This window comes from Pseudophryne corroboree, chromosome 11 (assembly GCF_028390025.1).
Source record: "Pseudophryne corroboree isolate aPseCor3 chromosome 11, aPseCor3.hap2, whole genome shotgun sequence".
In the NCBI taxonomy this organism is placed as follows: Eukaryota; Metazoa; Chordata; class Amphibia; order Anura; family Myobatrachidae; genus Pseudophryne; species Pseudophryne corroboree.
Window position 1 is genome coordinate 204,168,021 of NC_086454.1, and position 25,028 is coordinate 204,193,048.

Sequence of the window (25,028 nt, forward strand, 5' to 3'; positions counted from 1 at the left end):
TTCATTTCCTCTGCATTCCCTCTGGCTAGGGGTACAAGACAGGGCTGCCCGCTATCCCCTATCCTTTTTGCTCTAGCAGTGGAGCCCTTGGCGTGCTTGCTGCGTTCTGACTTGCGGGTGGGGGGGTTCCGGGTGGGCCCCACCACGGACAAGATTGCTCTATACGCGGATGATATTCTGCTGTTTATATCAGACTACTGCAATACCATGCCGCACGTGTTGCGTATTATAGACACCTATGGCGCGTATTCTGGCTTGTCCATAAATTGGGATAAGTCCTGCATATTGCCCTTTCGGGGTGCTTGTCCTGGGGCTCCGCTCGTGGCCTTACCTCTTCGCTGGGTGGACTCATTCAAGTACTTAGGAATCTGGGTCACAAATAATCCTTCTCAATACTTTTCCCTAAACATAAAACCTCACATGGATTATTTGCACTCCCGTATTGCGGTGTGGGGGACTCTACCTCTAACTATAACGGGTAGAATTAATTTAGTGAAAATGGTGGCCCTGCCTAAGTTGCTGTATGCGTTACAGCACTCCCCCGTTTATCTCCCATTAAAAACCTTTAGGAGAATAGATAGTCTTCTGTCCTCTATCGTATGGTCTAAACGCCGGGTCAGAATAAAATTAGACACCCTCACACGCCCACGTGACTCTGGGGGCCTGAGCCTCCCTAAATTCAGATTATATTATCTAGCGGCACAAATGGTACATATTAGTAAGTGGTTACATGATCCTGGTAGAGATGAATTGATCTCCCGAATTCTCTATATAACCGATCGGAACTGCACCCCATTACAACTACTGTTGAGTGACAATGTATCGCTACTTAACCTTCCCGTTGTCAAGCAAGCAATTATGGTATGGAGACAGACGCATAGATTGCTCCATATAGGGATTGTAATATTGTGGGAAAAAGGAGTGAGAATTTGGCTGTGTTTGTCTCTGTGCTTTCACTTGTGCTGTCTTAGAGTGTGAAGAGAAACTAGGAGGAGGAGTGGCTGAATCTAGGTGTGAAGTGATTAGGAGGAGGGGCTGAATAGAACAGCTACCTGAGGAGAAACTATATAAACAGTGACCAGACTCTGTGAGCTGTGCTCTTGTGAGAGGCGTGCATTATAAAGTGAGGCTTGGCTTATTAAGTGAGTTTGTAACAGCAGCAGGTGAGTTAGAATACAGCAACAGGTGAGTTTTAAAATACACCAAGTAACACACAAATTTGAAATACCATTCACATCTGATACAATGTTTGGCCTTGTGCAGTGCAATGGATGTAAAGCATTTGTTTGGAAAGAGGCAGCGTGGAGACTCAGCTGCTGTCCAATCTGTGAGCAATTTTCTCTGCTGAAGGAGGAGATAGCAAAACTGCATGCTGAGATTTGTAAGATGTCTGTGTCTTTGAAGCCTCCACTGCCTCAGAGAGCCACCAGAAGACATTCTGCCTGGACTACTGTGGGCTCTCAAGGGCAGAGGTTTCCAGAGGGACACAGACACCTCCCGCAAGCGGTGACACTGCAAAACTCGTATGCTACTCTTGCAGGGCTGGAAGATACAACTAATAGAGGCACTACAGAACAGGAGGATATGGGGACATCTACCAACCATAGGAACAGGAAATGGAACAGGAAAATTGAATCTCCAAAAAGGACTGCACTTCTTTTGGGAGATTCCATTATTAGAGGAATACATCTGGGAAATGCAAATGAAGTAGAGAAACAAGTAAGGTGCTTACCTGGAGCCACAGCTCCAAGGGATAAAGAGCGCATGCTAAGAATTGTGAAGGCAGCAAGAAAAGATGGGGAGGTGGATGTCATTGTCCACCTAGGGACAAATGACCTGGCAAATGCAGAACTCATTGCTGTAAAAGATGAATTTAGGAAGTTAGGGACTGCTCTGAAGCAGGTGGCAACCACTGTATCTTTTTCAGAAGTATTGCCAGTACACAGAGGGGAAGACAGAACTCATTGCATCAGAAACTTCAATGTTTGGCTAAGGACATGGTGCAATGAGGAGAGATTTGGATTTATAGGCCATAGTCACACCATCTGGCAAGATAGGAGCTTATACAAAAGTGACGGCCTGCACCCATCTTCAACGGGAACGAAAATACTAACTGAACAGTTTGGATGCTTCATCAAGAGCTATTTAAACTAACAAAGGGGGGCAGTGAACCAAATAGGAATAAAGAAATCTGCTCCCCCAACACAGAGGTATTGTTTCTGCAGGCAAAGGGAATAGGAAGCATATCCACAGCAACAGAAGATAATTCAGAACAAAACCAAATAAAAATAGGCAGAGAGAAGAACATAGCTAGGAACAGAAAAAGCACAAACAAAACTCTAAAAGCTATGTGTGCAAATGCTAGGAGCTTAGGAAATAAAATCCCAGAACTAACTGCAATAATGACAAGGGATGATCTAGACATTGTGGCAATTACAGAGTCATGGTACAATGAAAATCATGACTGGGACATAGCTATACCGGGATATACTTTGTTTAGGAAGGACAGAATTGGAAAAATCGGGGGAGGGGTAGCAATGTATGTAAAAAATGCCATAAATACTACATTAATACAAAGTATTGAAGAAAAAACTGAGGCCCTTTGGGTGACCATAGAAACAGGGGAAAAGTTGATTATTCGTATTGGCGTGATATACAGGCCACCAGGTCAGGAAGAGGAACTTGACAAGAACCTATTGCAGGACATAACTAAAATGGCATTAAAAGGAGAGGTAATAATCATGGGAGACTTTAATCTTCCTGATGTAAACTGGGAGGTGTCTGTTGCTAGTTCCACTAGAAGTAGGAACATTTTAAATTCCCTTCAGGGAGCATCCCTCCACCAATTGGTGAGGGAGCCCACTCGGAAAGACGCAATATTAGACTTAATACTTACAAATGGAGACAGATTATCAGACGTAAAAGTGGGTGAAAACCTCGGATCCAGTGATCATCAAGCAGTATGGTTCAGCATTAAGACAGAGACTGACTCGTCCCATACAAAAACAAAGGTGTTGGATTTTAGGAAGGCTGATTTTGTAGGGATGGGAAAATGTGTAAGCGATTCTTTGGCAGAGTGGAGGAACTTGGAAACAGTGCAGGAGAGGTGGAAAACATTCAAATGTGCAATATTGAAGGCAACAGACCTTTGTATCAAAACTGTTAGGAAAAACACAAGGAAAAGGAAGCCAGTGTGGTTTGCAAAAGAAGTAGCAAATATTGTGAGAGCAAAAAAGATGGCTTTTAGGAAATATAAGCAGACACAAAATAATGAAGACAAAAAGATATATCTTGTTAGACAGAAGGAGACAAAGAAGGTAATCAGATGTGCAAAGGCACAAGCTGAGGAGAAAATGGCCCAGTCAGTGGGTAAAGGAGGCAAAACTTTTTTTAGGTATATAAGCGAAAAAAGAAAAACAAAAGGCGGAATTATAAAACTAAAGACGGACACTGGGAATCTTGTTGAGGGAGACAATTTAATAGCAGATCATCTTAATGATTATTTTTGCTCAGTATTTACTACTGAAAGAGAGGGGAAGGGGCCACAGTTAAGTTGCAGGGATATTCAGGAAAATGAAACAAGTACATTTACAGAGGAGAAGGTCCTAACAGAACTCTCAAAGCTGAAAGTGGACAAATCTATGGGGCCAGATGGGATACATCCAAGGATACTAAAAGAACTTAAAGAGGTGCTGGTAGCACCATTGACAGAATTATTCAACCAGTCATTAGCTACAGGAGAAATTCCAGGGGACTGGAAAAGAGCAAACGTAGTCCCACTGCACAAAAGTGGAAGCAAGGAAGAGGCAAACAACTACAGACCAGTGAGTCTTACATCAGTAGTAGGGAAATTGATGGAAACACTCTTAAAAGAAAGAGTTGTAGATCATCTCAAATCCGGCAATTTACTGGATCCCAAACAGCATGGATTCACTGGGGGAAGATCATGTCAAACAAATCTTATTGACTTTTTTGATTGTGTGACTAAAGTGATGGATAAAGGTGGAGCCATGGATATAGCTTATCTTGACTTTAGTAAGGCTTTTGACACAGTTCCACATCGCAGACTGCTAAATAAACTTGAAAGTTTGGGATTGGATATTAGGATTATTGAATGGATAAGATCTTGGTTGAAGGATAGAAAACAGAGAGTTGTGGTAAATGGAGTGCATTCACAGGAGGGAAATGTTACCAGTGGAGTACCCCAGGGATCTGTACTTGGACCAGTGCTTTTCAATATCTTTATTGGTGACATTGCAAATGGGATTAAAGGGAAAGTATGCCTTTTTGCAGATGACACAAAGGTATGCAACAGGGTAGACACACCAGGTGGGGTAAAACAAATGATTGAGGATCTAGGTAGACTAGAGGAATGGTCAAGAGTCTGGCAATTACAGTTTAATGCCAAAAAATGCAAAATCATGCACTTGGGTCTCAAAAATCCTAAAGCTAAATACAGTATTAATGGCACTATACTGGAAACTACTGAGGAGGAAAGGGATCTAGGAGTCACTATTTCAGATGACTTAAAGGCAGGTAAGCAATGTAACAAGGCAATGAGGAAGGCTAGTCAGATGCTTGGCTGCATTGGGAGAGGAATCAGCAGCAGAAAGAAAGAAGTAATAATGCCACTGTATAGGTCATTGGTACGGCCTCATCTAGAATACTGTATTCAGTTCTGGAGGCCATATCTTCAAAAGGATATTAATACATTAGAAACTGTACAAAGGAGGGCAACTAAAATGGTGCATGGCCTACATCACAAAACATACCCAGAAAGACTAAGAAATCTCAATATGTATAGTTTGGAGCAGAGAAGAGAAAGGGGCGACATGATAGAAACTTTCAAATATATGAAGGGTTTTAACAAAGTCCAGGAGGGAAACATTCTCCAAATGAAGAGAAGCAATAGGACACGAGGACATGCACTGAGACTGGAGGGGGGGAGGTTCAGGGGAAATTTGCGGAAAAATTATTTCACAGAAAGGGTAGTGGACAAGTGGAATAGCCTCCCATCAGAGGTGGTAGAGGCTAAGACAGTAGAGCAATTTAAACATGCATGGGATAGACATAAGGATATCCTTACAAAGAAATAAGGATCAAATAAGGTTAGTGATAAAAAAAAATAATATATAAAAAAAAAAAAAGGGGCAGACTAGATGGGCCAAGTGGTTCTTATCTGCAGACAAATTCTATGAGAGGGTTGGGATCCGGAAACGCCTCTAGCCTATGCACATTCTTTTAACGAGCTTACATCGTTGCAGATGAGGGAGGTCTGGAGCAGCCGGGGAGTGCAGTCTCTTGGGCAATTGTATCATATGGGTGTATTTAAGTCTTTCCAACAATTGCAGGAGGATTATAATATTCCTACCTTCTATTTTTATCGATATCTACAACTCCGCCATGCTTGTCAAACTCAATTTACAAATGCTCCCCTGATGCTCCGGGACACACCAGTAAGGGAACTATTTGTTAAGCTTCAAAATTGCACTATTTCCATATTTTATTCGGCTCTACTACGTGCTTATCATTGTGAGACCCTTCTTTCTCTTAAATCTAGATGGGAAAGTGATTTGGGGCCCATATCTAATGATACCTGGGAGAATGCACTGGGTGCCTCTAGACTGGCGACCACAGCGGTCCGTTACCAACAGGTGCATCTGTTTGTTTTACATAGAGTCTATATTACTCCTGAGAGGTTAATGAGATTCGGAGGAAGAGTGGATTCTAAATGCCCCAAGTGTACTCTAGATGGAGGCACCTTTTGGCACATGATTTGGTCCTGTAGGATAGTTAATACCTTCTGGCAGGATGTACTCAAGATTATGGTTTCCACTGGTATACCTGCTGATGTGCTGACCCCCCCTGTATGTGTGCTGGCGGTGGTGGATGAGGAGTTGCTGGATGCCCCCTCCAGGCGTTACGTTATCAACTTGTGTGCTCTTGCACAGGTTTCTATAGCCCGATCGTGGATGGCACCTGATGGCCCAGATATTGACTCATGGATTGCTTTAGTGAATACTACAGTGGCGCATGAAAGATTTGTCTATGTGTCCAGGAAAGCCATTACTAAATATTATGCGATATGGGATAGATGGTTGTCATCACCATATGTTGGGGGTGCCTGCATTACAATATCTGCGGATGCAAGTTTAGCTTCAACATAATCACCCCGAAGCTACCTGATGAGGCTAGGAAATAGTACTGCTTGCACAATATTGGTATTTACTATATAGCTCACCCGAGGCACCGCTTCCTCTATTTTGATATGGTTGTATTCAGCGGCTCTGGAAAGCTGTACTTTTTTTATATTTTTTTGTATGTGTATGTGTATGTGTATGTATATGTATATATATATATGTGTAGGTGTATGTATGCGTATAGATATATATATGGGTGAAGTGGCGTGTCTGCCGGGTTTAATATCAGATGCCAATCGATTATAACTATATGTTTGTGTATGATACCCTATATGATGCTTGATACTACTGTCGACAGCAATGCTTTAGGTTTAAGTTGTATTTTTGTTTTGTAACCTGAACAAAAAAGAAAACATTTCAATAAAAAATTGTTGAATTTAAAAAAAAAAAAAAGAGTAAGTGCGATGTCCATATCTGCCAGAAGATGTTTATGGACACGACAGTGGTAAGGTGATGCAGATTCCAAACGGCACATGGAAGTACTGTATAAAGGGGAGGAGTTATTTGGGGTCGGTCCATCGGATCTGGTGGCCACGGCAACAGCTGGAAAATCCACCTTTTTTACCCCAAGTCACATCTCAGCAGAAAAAGACATCGTCTTTTCAGCCTCAGTCCTTTCGTCCCCATAAGGGAAGAAGACTGCAGCAGGCAGCCCATTCCCAGGAACAGAAGCCTTCCACCGCTTCTGCCAAATCCTCAGCTGGACGCTGGGGCCGTACAAACAGGTGCGGTGGGGGGTCGTCTCAGGAGTTTCAGCACGCAGTGGGCTTACTCGCAAGTGGACCCCTGGATCCTACAAGTAGTATCCCAGGGCTACAGATTGGAAATTCGAGACGTCTCCCCCTCGCAGGTTCCTGAGGTTTGCTTTACCAACGTCTCCCTCCGACAGGGAGGCAGTATTGGAAACAATTCACAAGCTGTATTCCCAGCAGGTGATAATCAAAGTACCCCTCCTACAACAAGGAAAGGGGTATTATTCCACACTATATTGTGGTACTGAAGCCAGACGGCTCGGTGAGACCTATTCTAAATCTGAAATATTTGAACACTTACATACAAAGGTTCAAATCAAGATGGAGTCACTCAGAGCAGTGATAGCGAACCAGAAAGAAGGGGACTATATGTGTCCCTGGACATCAAGGATGCTTACCTCCATGTCCCAATTTGCCCTTCTCACCAAGGGTACCTCAGGTTCGTGGTACAAAACTGTCACTATCAGTTTCAGACGCTGCCGTTTGGATTGTCCACGGCACCCCGGGTCTTTACCAAGGTAATGGCCGAAATGATGATTCTTCTTCAAAGAAAAGGCGTCTTAATTATCCCTTACTTGGACGATCTCCTGATAAGGGCAAGGTCCAGAGAACAGTTGGAGGTCGGAGTAGCACTATCTCAAGTAGTTCTACGACAGCACGGGTGGATTCTAAATATTCCAAAATCGCAGCTGTCTCCGACGACACGTCTGCTGTTCCTAGGGATGATTCTGGACACAGTCCAGAAAAAGGTGTTTCTCCCTGAGGAGAAAGCCAGGGAGTTATCCGAGCTAGTCAGGAACCTCCTAAAACCAGGCCAAGTGTCAGTGCATCAATGCACAAGGGTCCTGGGAAAAATGGTGGCTTCTTACGAAGCGATTCCATTCGGCAGATTCCACGCAAGAACTTTTCAGTGGGATCTGCTGGGGAAAATGGTCCGGATCGCATCTTCAGATGCATCAGCGGATAACCCTGTCTCCAAGGACAAGGGTGTCTCTTCTGTGGTGGCTGCAGAGTGCTCATCTACTAAAGGGCCACAGATTCGGCATTCAGGACTGGGTCCTGGTGACCACGGATGCCAGCCTGAAAGGCTGGGGAGCAGTCACACAAGGAAAAAAATTCCAGGGAGTGTGATCAAGTCTGGAGACTTCTCTCCACATAAATATACTGGAGCTAAGAACAATTTACAATGCTCTAAGCTTAGCAAGACCTCTGCTTCAAGGTCAGCCGGTATTGATCCAGTGGGACAACATCACGGCAGTCGCCCACGTAAACAGACAGGGCGGCACAAGAAGCAGGAGGGCAATGGCAGAAACTGCAAGGATTCTTCGCTGGGCGGAAAATCATGTGATAGCACTGTCAGCAGTGTTCATTCCGGGAGTGGACAACTGGGAAGCAGACTTCCTCAGCACGACCTCCACCCGGGAGAGTGGGGACTTCATCGGGAAGTCTTCCACATGATTGTGAACCGTTGGGAAAGACCAAAGGTGGACATGATGGCGTCCCGCCTGAACAAAAAACTGGACAGGTATTGCGCCAGGTCAAGAGACTCTCAGGCAATAGCTGTGGACGTTCTGGTAACACCGTGGGTGTACCAGTCGGTGTATGTGTTCCCTCCTCTGCTTCTCATACCTAAGGTACTGAGAATTATAAGACGTAGAGGAGTAAGAACTATACTCGTGGCTCCGGATTGGCCAAGAAGGACTTGGTACCCGGAACTTCAAGAGATGCTCACAGAGGACTCATGGCCTCTGCCGCTAAGAAGGGACTTGCTTCAGCAAGTACCATGTCTGTTCCAAGACTTACCGCGGCTGCGTTTGACGGCATGGCGGTTGAACGCCGGATCCTAAGGGAAAAAGGCATTCCGGAAGAGGTCATTCCTGCCCTGGTCAAAGCCAGGAAGGAGGTGACCGCACAACATTATCACCACATGTGGCGAAAATATGTTGCGTGGTGTAAGGCCAGAAAGGCCCCACGAAGAAATTTCAACTCGGTCGATTCCTGCATTTCCTGCAAACAGGAGTGTCTATGGGCCTCAAATTGGGGTCCATTAAGGTTCAAATTTCGGCCCTGTCGATTTTCTTCCAGAAAGAATTGGCTTCAGTTCCTGAAATCCAGAAGTTTGTCAAGGGAGTACTGCATATACAACCCCCTTTTGTGCCTCCAGTGGCACTGTGGGATCTCAACGTAGTTCTGGGATTCCTCAAATCACATTGGTTTAAACCGCTCAAATCTGTGGATTTGAAATATCTCACATGGAAAGTGACCATGATGTTGGCCCTGGCCTCGGCCAGGCGAGTGTCAGAATTGGCGGCTTTGTCTCACAAAAGCCCATATCTGATTGTCCATTCGGACAGGGCAGAGCTGCGGACTCGTCCCCAGTTTTCTCCCTAAGGTGGTGTCAGCGTTTCACCTGAACCAGCTTATTGTGGTACCTGTGGCTACTAGGGACTTGGAGGACTCCAAGTTGCTAGATGTTGTCAGGGCCCTGAAAATATAGGTTTCCAGGACGGCTGGAGTCAGGAAAACTGACTTGCTGTTATCCTGTATGCACCCAACAAACTGGGTGCTCTTGCTTCTAAGCAGACGATTGCTAGTTGGATGTGTAGTACAATTCAGCTTGCACATTCTGTGGCAGGCCTGCCACAGCCAAAATATGTAAATGCCCATTCCACAAGGAAGGTGGGCTCATCTTGGGCGGCTGCCCGAGGGGTCTCGGCTTTACAACTTTGCCGAGCTGCTACTTGGTCAGGGGCACACCCTGGCTGAGGAGGACCTGGAGTTCTCTCACTCGGTGCTGCAGAGTCATCCGCACTCTCCCGCCCGTTTGGGAGCTTTGGTATAATCCCCATGGTCCTGACGGAGTCCCCAGCATCCACTTAGGACGTCAGAGAAAATAAGAATTTACTTACCGATAATTCTATTTCTCGTAGTCCGTAGTGGATGCTGGGCGCCCATCCCAAGTGCGGATTGTCTGCAATACTTGTACATAGTTATTGTTACAAAAATCGGGTTATTATTGTTGTGAGCCATCTTTTCAGATGCTCCGCTGTTATCATGCTGTTAACTGGGTTCAGATCACAGGTTGTACAGTGTGATTGGTGTGGCTGGTATGAGTCTTACCCGGAATTCAAAATCCTTCCTTATTGTGTACGCTCGTCCGGGCACAGTATCTTAACTGAGGCTTGGAGGAGGGTCATAGGGGGAGGAGCCAGTGCACACCACCTGATCCTAAAGCTTTTACTTTTGTGCCCTGTCTCCTGCGGAGCCGCTATTCCCCATGGTCCTGACGGAGTCCCCAGCATCCACTACGGACTACGAGAAATAGAATTATCGGTAAGTAAATTCTTATTTTATGATCCACCTCTTATGCTTAAGTACTTAAGTAAATATTGGGGTCTAGTTATATTATATTCTTTGTCCACCGGTCCCCTCCCCCTTCCGTGTAATTCAAGTACCTCAGCTAACTCTAAAAAAAAATATGGCACTAATCCTGCATCTTTTCGTCTTAGAGGTACCTGTGAGCACATCCAACATTCCGTTTGGTTTAAGACCTTACCCACTAGTGAGTGGTCATCACTCAAGGGATGTCTGTCACCTTATTGCTAGACTGACATCTCTGGATGCTCTCATCTTCAAATATGGGGTCACAATAACTACAAAATACAGTATTCCTCAGACAATAGCCTATCATGTTACCTCCGAACTCCGTAACTACTAGACCTTTGATTTTCTCTGGCTTTAACAAACGGACAGGCTAATCCTGGGATCCTATAAGGAAATCACTCCTTCCTCCAGAACCAGTTCCAGTCTCACACTTGACTCCACATGAAAAACCTCACAAAAATAGAATGTCCTGAAAAAAATGTTTGTCAGCGGGAAAGAGAGAAAAGAGAAATAGAGCATAACAAATCTTGTCCTTAGCAAATCAATTACAACAACTTGTCTTTCTGTAATCCTTTAGTACGCTCAGGTAGTGTTCAACAGTGCCGCCTCTCAGTCTTCACGGAACAGACTCTCTGGTGATACTTTTGCGATCTCACTCCATTTACGAGTTCCTTCCAGATTACCGACTTTCCTGCAATGGGAATCGTGGACCCAAGTCTCTCGGCTACTTTCACTGGGATAGTGCTGTCAACAAAACTTGGTATGGTCCTTCCTACCTGTCTATTAGGCAACCTGAGCGTAAGAACAATCACACAGTCTCTTGGTTCACAATCAAGACAGTTAGTATTTGTCATACCAGGAATCAACAGTTTCAAGTTCTTTTGTCAAGTTCTCAAATGCTGGCTCATCTCGATAAGGTAATGTACTGTCACCTCATTGGTGTATTTCTGATAATTGTGCGGATCAATCATGACATGAGGTTGTCTTCCAAAAACAACACAAACACAAAAACAAAAATTTCGAAGAGGGTGATTCGTTAAGTGAAGATCTGGGAGTGGTTCCGATGCTACATAATACTAGTGGCAGTGTCTATGACCACAATAGTCCAATTTCAAGCTTTGCTCCTACTCCTAGGTGTACCATATCTATACACAAATTTCTGCACAATTTTCATTGCGGTAAACACAGCATCATCCGTGGCGGCAGGAAATGCCTCTACCCACTTTGAGAAAACATCAGTGCACACCAATACATAACAATAATTCCTAAAGGGTGTTAACTGTATGAAGTCGATTTGTATTACCTGAAAAGGTCCGTCTGCAGGAGGGATATGGGATGGCTCTGTTAGTACTACCTTACCAAATGTTCTTCCTCATGCAAGTAAGACAGGTCATTGCTTTCCTGCTTGCCAGAGAAGAGAATCCTGGTACACGCCAGTTAGCTCTTACCAATTTGCACATACCTACCTTACCCCAGGTGAGTCAGACCATATGCCGCCTCAGCTAGGCTGGGGAGATACGTCCTGGGGGCCACTGGCTTACCTTGTCCATCTCTCCAGAGTCCTGGGGACTCCTAACCATACCCCTTTGACTTCCAGACCTCCTTTTCCTATAGGGAACAAACTTGTATCTTAATTTAACTGTTGTGTGTTTGCAATGTAGAGTACCATGAGCATAACGCAAAAAAAAAAATCTCTAGAGGAGAGAAAAAAGAAGAAAATATCAGGTCTGCGTTCACCAATGGGCATCTCAGTGTCTATACAAAAATTTCCCTTCACCAGTATTCTCATCCTTCCTCCACCCTTTGTGCATGACAAGGCACACTGCAGTAATACTAGTGTCATCGTGCTGGTGAGATATACTGGGTTCGGGCAGGACTCTGAAGGACCAATTAGGCATGTAATGTTTGAACTGTAATCTGGTCCATGTATTGTACCACCCTGTGTGAACGCAAAAGATGAAGAGGAAACAGTGGAGAAACAGAATAGAGGTTGGTGACAGATAAGTTTGTAGAGGTGGAGAGGATTTTTATTAAAATGACAATTGGATTGGGCAATACGGGGAATTGACTCTCAACTATCTTGTTTATCCCCCTTAGATCCTGCACTAGCCTGTAACCCCTCCCCCACTCTTTTTCCCAGGGAAGATGGGACTATTGGCTGTGCTGGACATCCTGACTAGGATGCCCTGCTGTAGCAGCCACTCTATGACGGGGTACACTCCTAATTCTACCTCTGGCTTCAGAGGATACTGGGGAATTTTTGGAGCTATCCTACCATCTTTTACTTGTACTGCTACCTTGGCTACATTCGCCATCAATCCAGAGTCCTGTCCATCTTTGGTCGAAAGGGAACCCGGTATCTGTGAGATAATTTCCTCTACCTGTGATGGACATGAATCTAGAACAGTGTAATGCAAAATTAGTCTTTGAGGGTATCTAACATACCTTGTACTTCCTGAGCGGGAGTACAATATATGTATTTCACATTTAACAAAGTTTCTGTTACGTTAGTCACGGGCCATTTCTGTTAGGAAAAAGAAAGAAAGGAAAGGGTTTAGCATTGTAGGTGCCCAATCGTAACTTCAGCAGGTTTTTTTGTCAGAGGGTAATGTTGCACTTCTTTCATTCCTCCCATTTGCCGAATTAGTGTTTAACAGTGATCTTATCCAGACGGAGAATTTTCTATTACTGTAAAAGACAAAAAAAATTAACAAGCTTCTAGGTCATGCGAAGTATTCATTCGATCCTTCTCATCCCGTATTAAGGGTCTGTACATGGTCCAACAAACATTTCCGAGCTCATCTTGACTAGGGGCATTACTAGGAATGAATATTTCTTATATGGTAACTAAAAGAAATGCCCGGGGGTTACCCTATTTCTGTGCGCTTGCCTACTGGCAAATACTAATGTGCGGACAGGATTTTTCTCCATTTCTGATGTTACTTTCTTGATTTTTATTTTATTTTTGGGTTTTACTATATATGTACACGAATGACACCATACTTACCAGTTCCACTGGTCTCAGCCACTTCCCCCGCAGGCTACTGCTCTTCTTTTACCGGAAGGATACTCCTCTGAGTGCACGAGAAATGGCTGAAACCAGTCAGGTCGCCTTCTCCTCCTAGATAAAACTTCGACATTCATTAGTACATATATAGGTTACATTCATATTTTTATTTTTATTATTTTCTATAGTTTGTATGCTGGCTGTAACTGCTTCCACATCTACATATGGCGGTGTACTTGCTTTCTCTTTTTCTTCCTACTTGTTTATTGTTGCTACAAGTTCAAACAGTTCTTGTATTTCCGTTCTTGTCTTATATGACTTTGGTTAGACATACTACCTGTAATACCTCAGGATCAAACTCACCAACCCCAGGAAATGATGCCCTATATCCTCCGCAGTCATACATACCCATTCATTGCAAAAAAAAAACCTCCGTGTGTGGACCATACTTCTAACTTCTACTTGGAACACCCAGTTCACTTGGAACACACAGTTCACTTTGAACATACAGTTCACTTAAACCTTGCTGACCCTCTGGGCCGCACCTCTTCTGCCTGAACCCTGGCTTATCGTCTCTCGCTTGAGCAACTGGCTCCCATATTTGTGGGCCCTTTCCCACAAACACCAAAATACACAATACAAGCAGACGGTGAAAGTTCTCAGAGCGCTCTTCACCCGCTCTCGCCCACGTTGGCCAGTACTACGATACACTGTCGATAGTGGATTGCGATGTACCCAACTTAGGGCCCCTATCAGACCTTACAGCACCGCAATTTCTTTCGGTGGAAGTTCTGTTGGAATATTTTCCTGAGAGAGGCAGCGAAAAATTCCTTTTCGGTATCTTTCCACTGGAATTTTTGTAGGGTGAAAAATAGAAAACTTCAATAACTATTGCTCACCCTTTCCAGTGGAAGCCCACAAGGAAGATTTCCTGACGTTATTAAAAAAAAAAAACCCTTGTTTACACAATCACACCTGCGTATGCTTTCCACAGTGCATATGACACAATAGTATCACGTTGTGCTGTGTAAAACACATGGGCGTGCGGTTCAATCGTACAGCCTATAGATACTAGTTATCTATCCGCCCTACGATCGCTGTTACCTGAAACACCTAGACCACTCTAGACCACCTAGATTTGGGACACCTAGATCACCTAGACCACTTCAGACCACCTAGACAATACATAGGGTTGCAAACCCTTACGCCACTGAGCCTCTACTAACCCAGTGTTTCCACGGGATCCCGATTTCTCCTCTGGGTTCAATACATCCACTCCTGCTTTCACTCACTCAGATACACCTTGTTTTTCTTTTCTGTACAGAAAATACCACTCCCTTCGATTGATGTTTTTAACCCAAAGGCAGTACCGTTTAAACAAAGTCTTACACTAATCTGCTTTTGAAATCGGATAGTTATGTGCTATTGCATTAAATGTATATTACCCCGCTTTTTACTTGAACAACTATCGTGTGATTTGTACTTAGCATCCGCAATCCTACGCAACCTTGTGTAAACACGCGACCAAGCGTGCCTTTTATGCCACGTGTGCGACCCTGTACTTTGTCCATACCACGTGTACAAACATGCGTCCGCAACTCATCAAACCACACAGTCTCTATAAATGTGAACAATAAAACTACTATTACTCACTTAACACAACACACAATTTTTCCGTATAAATCTAAGTGACCAGGCCGGAACTGCGTTTTGTGTTTTACGAATACACCCTTAATATACTATTTCAAATATATTCTATATAGCAAATAAATGTATCCAATTTAGCACAGATCTATAATCACCTCCATAATCTATAATTTGATATGATTCAGATTGGATAGCTATCTTGCAGAACATACACTGATATAAATATACACATAATTATAATAATATTATATATATATATATATATATATATACCATTTACCGCACTCCTATGAGACACCTCACCTTTTCACTGCCTCTAATTTGCATATCAAAGATATTTTCCGTGCACTACTACAAGAAAGTTGTTACACAGGTTAATTTGCATTTCAATGCCTATCCTAGTAAACAGACTCCACAAGTCTTGGAAAAAAGAAAGAGAAAAAATAACAAAACCTCTCTTTCCTTTTTCTATCTGTGTGCAACCCCCCACTTGATGTAAGGTAATTACACACAGACAAGAAAAAAAAACATTCACTTATCTCACCATTTACTCTCATTAGGCCCAATTGAAACTATTTGTAATTGATTATGGCATGGGTTAAATAAATTCATTGGTAACTCATAAATGGTGCTGGATTTGTAGATATGTGGAAACTTTGTGACAAAGGAAACTGATTGTCCTAACCAGACTGAAAATCAGCTATTTAGAAAGTGACCTTCCTAAAATGGCCACTGCTCCTCCCCTTTCCACATCCATGAGGCTTACACAAAATGGTGGACAGGCCAAGTGGCTAGGCCAAAATGGAGGACAGACCAAGCGGCTCCTTTGTCACAAAGAAATCACGCTCTATACAGGCACCAAGAGTTACTTTAGGCCTGAGTTTAAAAAGTATACAAATTTTCTCAGCATGCTAACACAGCTATATTATGGCTATGCAGCAACTTTTAAATGTACTTTAAATCTACTTATCAGATAAACAATCCAATCTGAATCAAACACAATATGACTTATTTGAACTTTGTTTTGCAACAATAAAAATACGTTTTAGCATTTTAAATATTGTGAGAAACACACTGTCCCTTGAATTTCATATCAGCGCCTTACTGGTAACACAACAGAACACATGGATGTGATTCGTCAGCATCACGATGTGTCCACCGTTAGCTGGTCGACCACAGCATCGCGTTTGTAATGTACAGTGCATCATCAAGAACGTGATATCGCGGACGCGCCCCCATCTGTAAAAGTCAAATTGCTTTCTAACAAATATTTAAAATGCCAGCTGTTACTAGTCTAGGGGAGGGAACTTTCTCATTCATGATGAGTCATTGGTCAGTTCATATGCAAGCAACGTCCAGCCTTGATGGTCTAATTGCAGGGTTTAGCTACTGGATCCTTTCTGCACACATGCTGTCTTCCAGGAAGTTCTTTGTTGTCATTCGAATTGTGGCTTCATATTTCTATATTTAATCATATCTATTCATGGCAATGTGCTACAACTTAATAACAGGCATCAAATGAATCTACACATTAATCTGGTTACTGTGACACCAAGCACGACATGTCCATCTTGCTCCGCTCCAATAATACACATACATGACGTTACTCCATTATATAATTTAGAACATTGTCTGGCGCTTGATATGTTCAAATTATGTGCTATATGAAATATGTGTTGAATCTATCTTTGTGGCATGTCTGTGTAAATGCGTATGTTACCATATATTGCTGTGCTCGCTGCTCGTATTTGCAAGTATAGCGACTCATAATGTGTGGAGTCTGTATGTTCTCTCTATGTAATATTTTTGACTTCGACACATCCCTTGCAGCACTGGCACATGGTGATCTTCACTTTACACACACCTCCAGGTCTGGTAACCATAAAGGAGGAGGAGTTGGACTATTACTTTCCCAATCTTTCGCATACACTGTTCTACCACAGGTTCCATCACTCACATTTACATAATTTGAAGTACATCAGGGTTGACTCTCCTTTCTCTCTGCGTGTTGCAGCTATCTATCGCCCACCTGGGTATCCCAGACAATTTCTGGAAGATTTTTCTGCCTGGCTTTCTCACTTCCTATCCTCTGACATCGCCACCATCATCACGGGTGATTCAATATTGCTGTTGATTGTCCAAAATCTGCTACTCACACTTCCAAACTACTCTCTCTAACCTCTTGTCTCAGCTTCTCCCAACGGACTGACTCCTCTACTCATCAGGAGGGCCACTGCCTTGATATAGTATTCACCAGACTATGCTCCATTTCTGAACTCACTAACACTCCTTTCCCCCTCTGAGATCACAACCTTATCACCTGCATGCTCTCCTCCATTAATTCAACCTCTGTGTTGCTGAAGTCCTCCAATCCTCCTCAAACCCGCAGAAATATTAACACAATAAATCTTCAAGAACTTTCCACCTCACTCAAACAAATGCTTTCACCTATTTCTGCATTCATCTCTCCTGAGATGGCTGTATCACCTGAACGAGACTCTAGATCTAGCCCTTGATGAAGTGGCTCCAAGCTACCCATCACACTCCACGTAGGCATAGATGTCAACCATGGCACTCTAAATTTACAAGACAACTACAAAAACTCATAAGTAAACTTGAATGTCAGTGGCGTAAATCTTGTATTTCAAGTGACTTCTTCATATATAAGACTGTCCTGGACACTGCCAAACAAACATATTTCCAAACTCTTATCTCTGCTCAAGCCTCTAACCCCAAAAGACTCTTTAAAACATTTAAATCACTTCTGAATACTCCCTCACCTACCCCACCAGCCACTATCAAGGCACAAGATCTTGCTTCCTACTTCAAGGAAAAGATTGATAAGATCTGAGATAAAATTATATGCTCTTCGGCAGCCAGTGACCTGCTCAGTTCTTTACATAAACCCTCTGCACTCTCTCTTCATTTGATCCCACAAATGAAGATGAAGTATCATCACTCTTCTCATCCTTCTCTCTACTACCTTTCCTCTTGATCCTTTACCCTCACAAATGAGTAAAGCTCTGTCTCCGGTGCTCATCTCTACCCTAACGAACATCTGTAATTTCTCTCTCTCTCTACTGGTATTTTTCCTTCACTCTTCAAGCATGCAGTGATTATTCCCATTTTGAAAAAACAAAATTCTGACCCTAACTCTCTCTCAAACTACCGCCCTATCTCTCAGCTCCCTTGTCTCTCTAAGCTACTTGAGAGACTTGCTTACACTCAACTCACAGTTTCTCAACTCACACAATTTATTGGACCCACTTCAGTCAGGCTTCCGTTCCCAACACTCCACAGAGACAGCACTGACTAAAGTGGTTAATGATTTGGTTACTATGAAGTCTAAAGGCCATTACTCACTACTTATTCTTCTAGATCTATCTTCTGCCTTTGACACTGTTGACCACCCTCTTCTCATACAAAAACTACAATCCCTAGGTTTTAGACATAGCCCTTTCTTGGTTCCTATCCTACTTATCTAATTGCTCCTTCAGTGTTCGCTTCTCTGTATCTACCTCCTCTTCGCTACCTCTTTCAGTTGGAGTACCGCAAGGGTCAGTCTTGGGTCCTCTGCTTTTCTCTATCTATACCTCATCTCTTGGTAAACTAATCAACTCTTTTGGATTTCAGTATCATCTGTACGCAGATGATACTTAAATCTACCTATCCTCCCCTGATTTGTCCCTATCTGTACTGGGCCGTATCACTGAATGCCTTTCTGCCATTTCATCTTGGATGATATCTCGCCACCTCAAATGTAATATTTCAAAAACAGAGTTAATTACCGTATATACTCGAGTATAAGTCGACCTGAATATAAGCCGAGGCACCTAATTTTACCACAAAAAACTGGGAAAACTTATTGACTCGAGTATAAGCCTAGGGTGGGAAATGCAGATCTAGCCGTACACATCCATTCGCACAGCGAGCACGTTGATGCGCAAGAAAAGATTTATATATATACACGTACACACACAAACATATAATATGCACACACACACACATGTAACTGCATGTATGCAGTATTTGGCGGCTCCAGCATCTGATACAACACTACATACACATGTACAATTGCAGCCCTGTTTGAGGAGTAACTTGCCGCCCACTGTGCCCCAGGCATGGAGGGGTCTAACATACATGCCAGCAGCCCCCGGCCAGGGCACATCAACTCTTTGCTGCTTGTACATTATTCAGGACACTACCAAATTGCATAGATAAACTAGTGGTACCTGAAACACAGCACAGGATCCCAAACGACACTCAGCATGGTCCTAACATCCAGGAGTCGGGAGGACGTTCTTTTTACTTCTAGTGGTTGTTCAGCCTCAGCGGTGCCAGCCGCTGATTGGATGGTTCCGCCATCAGCCATCAAAAAGTGAGAGGGCTGTATCTGGGGCGGCTGTTTGGCTGCAGCTGCTGTCATTCAGGCCAGCTGGGAGGGAGGAACGACTATTGGTGCTGCTGTCCTGCAGAGCTATCAGCCATCACTGGGAAGTTAAGCAGCTGGGCCATGAGATACTGCACTGCCGCTGCTGATGCTCACCGCAGCCGCACTTTACATGCACAGATCGGGAAAGGCTGAGCTGTGTGCCTTTGAAGCTGTGTGTGTTAGCAGCAACGGAGGTGAGGTCCGGCCGGGTGACTGTTCAGCAAGAGCAGCAGCGGCGGCAGTGCAGCGCGTATCTCACTTGCTGAACAGTCACCCGGCCGGACCTCACCGCCATTGCCGCTAACACACACAGCTTCAAAGTCACACAGCTCAGCCTTTCCTGATCTGTGCATGTAAAGTGCGGCTGCGGTGATGTCACTGAGAACGGGCCGTGGCTGCTAATAAGAAAGGGGTCCTGTCCAGCAAGACTCCAGCCCAATACACCGCTGGCGGGTGGCATGCGACCCGGGCCCTCCACTCGCTGTCAGAGAGGCCGGGCCCGGGACAGTTGTGGCCCCAGCACCCCCTTGATGGCGGCCCTGGCCGCTCACCCGGGAGCAGGTACTTTTCATTGTGGTCCTGGAGCATCACTCGAGTATAAGCCGAGGGGGGGCTTTTTCAGCACAAAAAATGTGCTGAAAAACTCGGCTTATACTCGAGTATATACGGTATATTTCCACCAGTCAATAGTAGGTAGCAACCTGATATCTCTATCACTGTTGAAAACGCGATAATCTACCCTACCCCACAAGCTTGCTGCCTAGGTGTCATATTTGACTCTGATCTGTCCTTTGTTCCCCACATTCAATCTGTCTCAAGATCATGTTACATGCATCTCACCTCTTCAGGCAAGCGTATCAAATTCCAGAACCGCCCACATAACTTTCATAAACCTTCCTATCAAATTGCATCCACTCTGCACAGACCACACATATCCTCACATGTCTTCTCATCTTTCCTCTCAACCCCGGTTCATCATTGCTGTTTGACCATATCATACAGCCCACCAAGAACCTTTGCAATCTGGTGGACAACTATGCAATAGATAGCACCTATCCTTGTGTATCCATGCCTATTTCCCTATAGATTGTAAGCTTGCGAGTAGGGCCTTCCTATCTCTATCACTGTTTGTTATTACCCAGTTTTGTTATATCATTGTTATTTCCAACTGTAAAGTGCAATGGAATTTGCTGCGCTATATAAGAAACTGTTAATAATAAATAATAATAAATATGACAGTGAACTGGAATGCACAGAGGTTTGCTACCTATAAAATTGTATGGGGAAATATACTGTACATGCCACTCATTTTGGAATACTGATTATATATTGCTACTGTATACTATATTTTTTTTAAAATCAATTCAAAAATGTAAAAAAAAAATAAGATTCGTTCCTTATTACAGTTCCACAAACCTTTACCATCTGTTTTTTTATAGGCTGCACTTAATATGCTTACTCGTTGTCAAGCTGAAGGATATAAAAATGATGGCATTCTGTGCACAGCCATTCATCCAGGCTGGGTCAAAACAGATATGGGAACGCAGAGGGTAAGTTACATATTTGCATATATTATGGTTGTAGGGCCTGAACAGATCATGCCGATTATGAGTCTCATGCAACTTTGAATGCAGCCACATCTAGTTTTTTTTTGCATACTGTGCATGCGTTGGGTGCTACGTGTGCATTTTTGCAAATAAGTCCTATGCACCTCAGCCATTTCTGTGCAGATACAAAATGGACATCTCACTGGCAACTGGGTGTTAACAATGCAAACGTGTGCAAGCGAACAGTTTTGTGGTTGTGTAGCAAGAGTTATTTGATATTCTTAGTTGTGCATATTCATTGTGGATAACAAATTCAATTGCATTTCCTGCTCCTACCATGAGGAGGTGTAAGAGCTTATGATAATGATGACAGCAGATTTTCGTATATGGAAAAGCAGGATGGCGCAGTTGCATAGATGGTACACTTTAGAAAATTTGTATTTAGTAATAAACACTAAAACAATTCGTACGTGACAATAAAAACGACATTTCATATATAATTAGTGGAAAGCAATATAGGGGTGTATATCCGCTGATCCTCTGAGGTATTGCAAATAAGATAAAAGGTAACAAGTTCCATATAATATAAGCTGGTCAGCGTAATGGGTTGTAACAATAAGAAGCTTCTCAATAGTTACCAGAGGCAGTGTTATCTGCTGGGCTATCCGCGCTGTACTCTACCTCACACCGTGGCTGAGTGTTCAGTGCTCCCTTGTGCTCAGACCGCGCTGCAGTGGCGGGTGCCGCAGTTTTGCCAGGATGTAGTGATCTTACCGTTGCATAAGCATTACCAGATTCACAATGCATACGCAAAAAAAGAACACCATCGACATATGCAGCTGACTCCAGCATACTCAAATCAATGAGAATGCAGTCGCACCAGACGCCATGTTTTTGAACGCAGAGATCGCAGATGACATCAGATACATGTCCCAAAAAGGATCATGACACGCCTGCGTTTTCCAAACCACTCCCCACAAACACTGTGTTACCACTAACATAGTCACTTCCTGTCAATCAAAATGCGTTCACTCTACAATAAGGCAATTGTATTTCTCATACGTCCTAGAGGATGCTGGGGTCACCATTAGAACCATGGGGTATAGACGGGATCCGCAGGAGACATGGGCACTTTAAGACTTTCAAAGGGTGTGAACTGGATTCTCCCTCTATGCCCCTCCTCCAGACTCCAGTTTTAGAATTGTGCCCAGTGAGACTGGACGCACTACAGGGGAGCTCTATTGAGTTTCTCTGAAAAATACTTTCGTTAGGTTTTTTTATGTTCAGGGAGGCTGCTGGCAACAGTCTTCCTGCTTCGTGGGACTTAGGGAAGAGAAGTATGACCAACTTCTAGTGAGTTCAATGTCTCTGCTTTTGGCTACAGGACACCATTAGCTCCTGAGGGTGCTGATCGCAGGGTTTGCCTAGATGCTCACTCCCGCAGCCGGCCGTCACCCCCTTTCAGAGCCAGAAGACAGGTGAGTAACAGAAGAAAAGAAGACTTCTTCTTCAGTGACGCCATTTTCTGAGGTGCAATATCCGTTATAGTTAAAGCGCTACAGGTCTGAGGCAATTTCTTAGTGGTTTCAGACCGGTTGATTTGGCGCTGGGTTGTGAGCTGGCAAATCCCCTCTGTGTCTCTCTGACAGACTTTACTGTGGGTCTGTCCCCTATATGCCCGGTGTGTCTGTGGGTGATTGAGAGGTTGGATAAGTCTGAGTCTCAGACCCAGGCATGGAAGAAATCTGTGGAAGATATGTTATTGCAAGTTCAGGTCCCCTCAAGGTCACACAAATGTACGTTGGCCCAGTTGGCAGACACTGATACCGACACGGACTCTGATTCCAGTGTCGACTACAGCGATTCCAGATTAGATCCAAAATTGGCAAAGAGCATTCAGTACATGATTGTGGCGGTTAAAGAGGTAATACATATCACTGAGGACCCAGCTGTCCCTGATAAAAGGGTCTGTATGTATAAGGAAAGGAAACCTGAGATAACGTTTCCTCCCTCTCATGAACTGAACACACTATTTGAAAAAGTCTGGGAAAGTCCTGACAGAAAGTTTCAGATTCCCAAAAGAATTACGGTAGCTTATCCGTTTCCCCCTGCAGATAGGAAAAAGTGGGGGTCACCCCACACTGTAGACAAGGCCCTGTCACGTTTGTCTAAAAAGGTACGATACTCAGGCCTGTCATTGCATCTGCGTGGGTAAGTAGTGCTATCAAAAAGTGGGCAGACAACTTGTCTTCTGATGTAGATACCCTAGATAGGGATAGCATCCTCTTGACGCTGGGTTATATCAAGGACACTGCAGCATACCTAAAGGAAGCTGCGAGAGATATATCAAGGACACATGTTGTATTACGGTTTTGATCAGCCTGTTGCTGAAATTGTTCATGCCGTTGGCTTGTGTTCTGTTGAATGCCACGTGATGCGGCATGCTTGTGGTGTGAGCTGGTATGAATCTCACCTTAGTTTAACAATAAGTCCTTTCATCGAAATGTCTGTCTCCCTGGGCACAGTTCCTATAACTGGAGTTTGGAGGAGGGGCATAGAGGGAGGAGCCAGTTCACACCCTTTGAAAATCTTAAAGTGCCCATGTCTCCTGCGGAACCCGTCTATACCCCATGGTTCTAATAGTGACCCCAGCATCCTCTATGGACTAAGAGAAAAGGATTTAACGGTAGGTATTAAAATCCTATTTTTGCCTTCATGGATGCACAATGTGTTCGCAGTTTATGCACAATTTGCCAATAATCGCTCATTGCGTGCAATCTCACATCTGCAATTGGTAATGAATCAGGCCCTCAGTCACACACAATATACAAGTTTCATATCAACTTAATCAGCACAGTCTCCTTGTGCATCCTAGTCGCATTGCATTATGAATAAGATGCATTTTCGGCAAAAAAAAAATTAGAGTTGTACAGAACCTGACTGCTCATCATGCCAGGCATCTCGTGTTACATGGCGTATTGAGGCTGGATGTATGAGGACACAGCTGTAAAGCATATACTGAGTATACAGCACACACAAAAAATTAAGCTTGGTCTAATAACGGTAGGAATAGTCTATGTAATATGGTACACAGTGATGCATCCACAGGAGTGGATCATGCCCTGTTCAGTTGAAGCCCTTTCTTCTGTCTCAATGCAGTAGTAATTCCATCCAGCATATAGTGGTTAGAGACTATAAAGAACAACAAGAAAAGACGTCAAGCGCTCATGGGTTCATACTAATATTCCAATAAACATATTCAGAGCCGGTAAATATATATTAAAAATAATTTGTTTTTATTTATAAAACATCTATAGTTAGTGATCTTAAAATATAGAAAATACTTTATACAATAAATAATATTACTTGCTGGCCAGCAGTTGTATCATTGGCATAAATAAAATCAGTTTCCCTCTGCGGAGAGTATTGTATTACGGAGGCTGTGTTGTAACACTGTCAATATTGGCAACTTAGTATCAGTTCATATAGTAACTGTTGCACGTGAATAGTATAGCGCAGTGGTTCCCAAACTGTGTGCCGTGGCACCCTGGGGTGCCACAGGACATTTACAGGGGTGCCCTGGGTTGTTACTCCAGGACCAATTCAAATTATTTATGGGCAATGTAATTAGCAAAACCAGTGTTGGTGACTGCCAATCATAACATATGTGGGCAAACAGAAGCAAATCCTGTCCCTCACCACACAACTGAACCTAAGGATGACATATAAACACAATTTACTTAATTTAATATTTCTTTCTAAATTTCTCAATAAGACACTTTTGGCCTAGGGGTGTCGTGAAATAAATTCTGATACTCTAGGGCGCCGTAACTTAAAAAAGATTGGGAACCACTGGTATAGCGGCTACAGACGGAGTTAGAATGTATCCAATTACCTCCTTTGTAGGTCCAGCGGTGTGGTCCTACCCCTTGTGCCGAGCGTCCTCGGCAATGTTTGATATGTCTGTGGGGGTTTGCCTTTTATTTTCACCAGCTGTAAATTCAGATTGATCCACGGGAGGGTGGATGTAGAGCCGTTCTGCTAGTAGAGCCGCTTGAC

The 25,028-nt window shown here is 43.6% G+C and overlaps 1 protein-coding gene across 1 annotated transcript in view; it reads left to right on the forward strand.

The window, feature by feature from the left end:
* The window catches only part of LOC134969333 (C-signal-like), a 398,632-nt gene that overhangs the window by 329,563 nt on the left and 44,041 nt on the right, over positions 1–25,028 (forward strand). Inside the window, exon 5 of the mRNA XM_063945239.1 lies at positions 20,862–20,972. Coding sequence (XP_063801309.1) covers positions 20,862–20,972 — 111 coding nt within the window. The remainder of the gene's footprint in view (positions 1–20,861; positions 20,973–25,028) is intronic.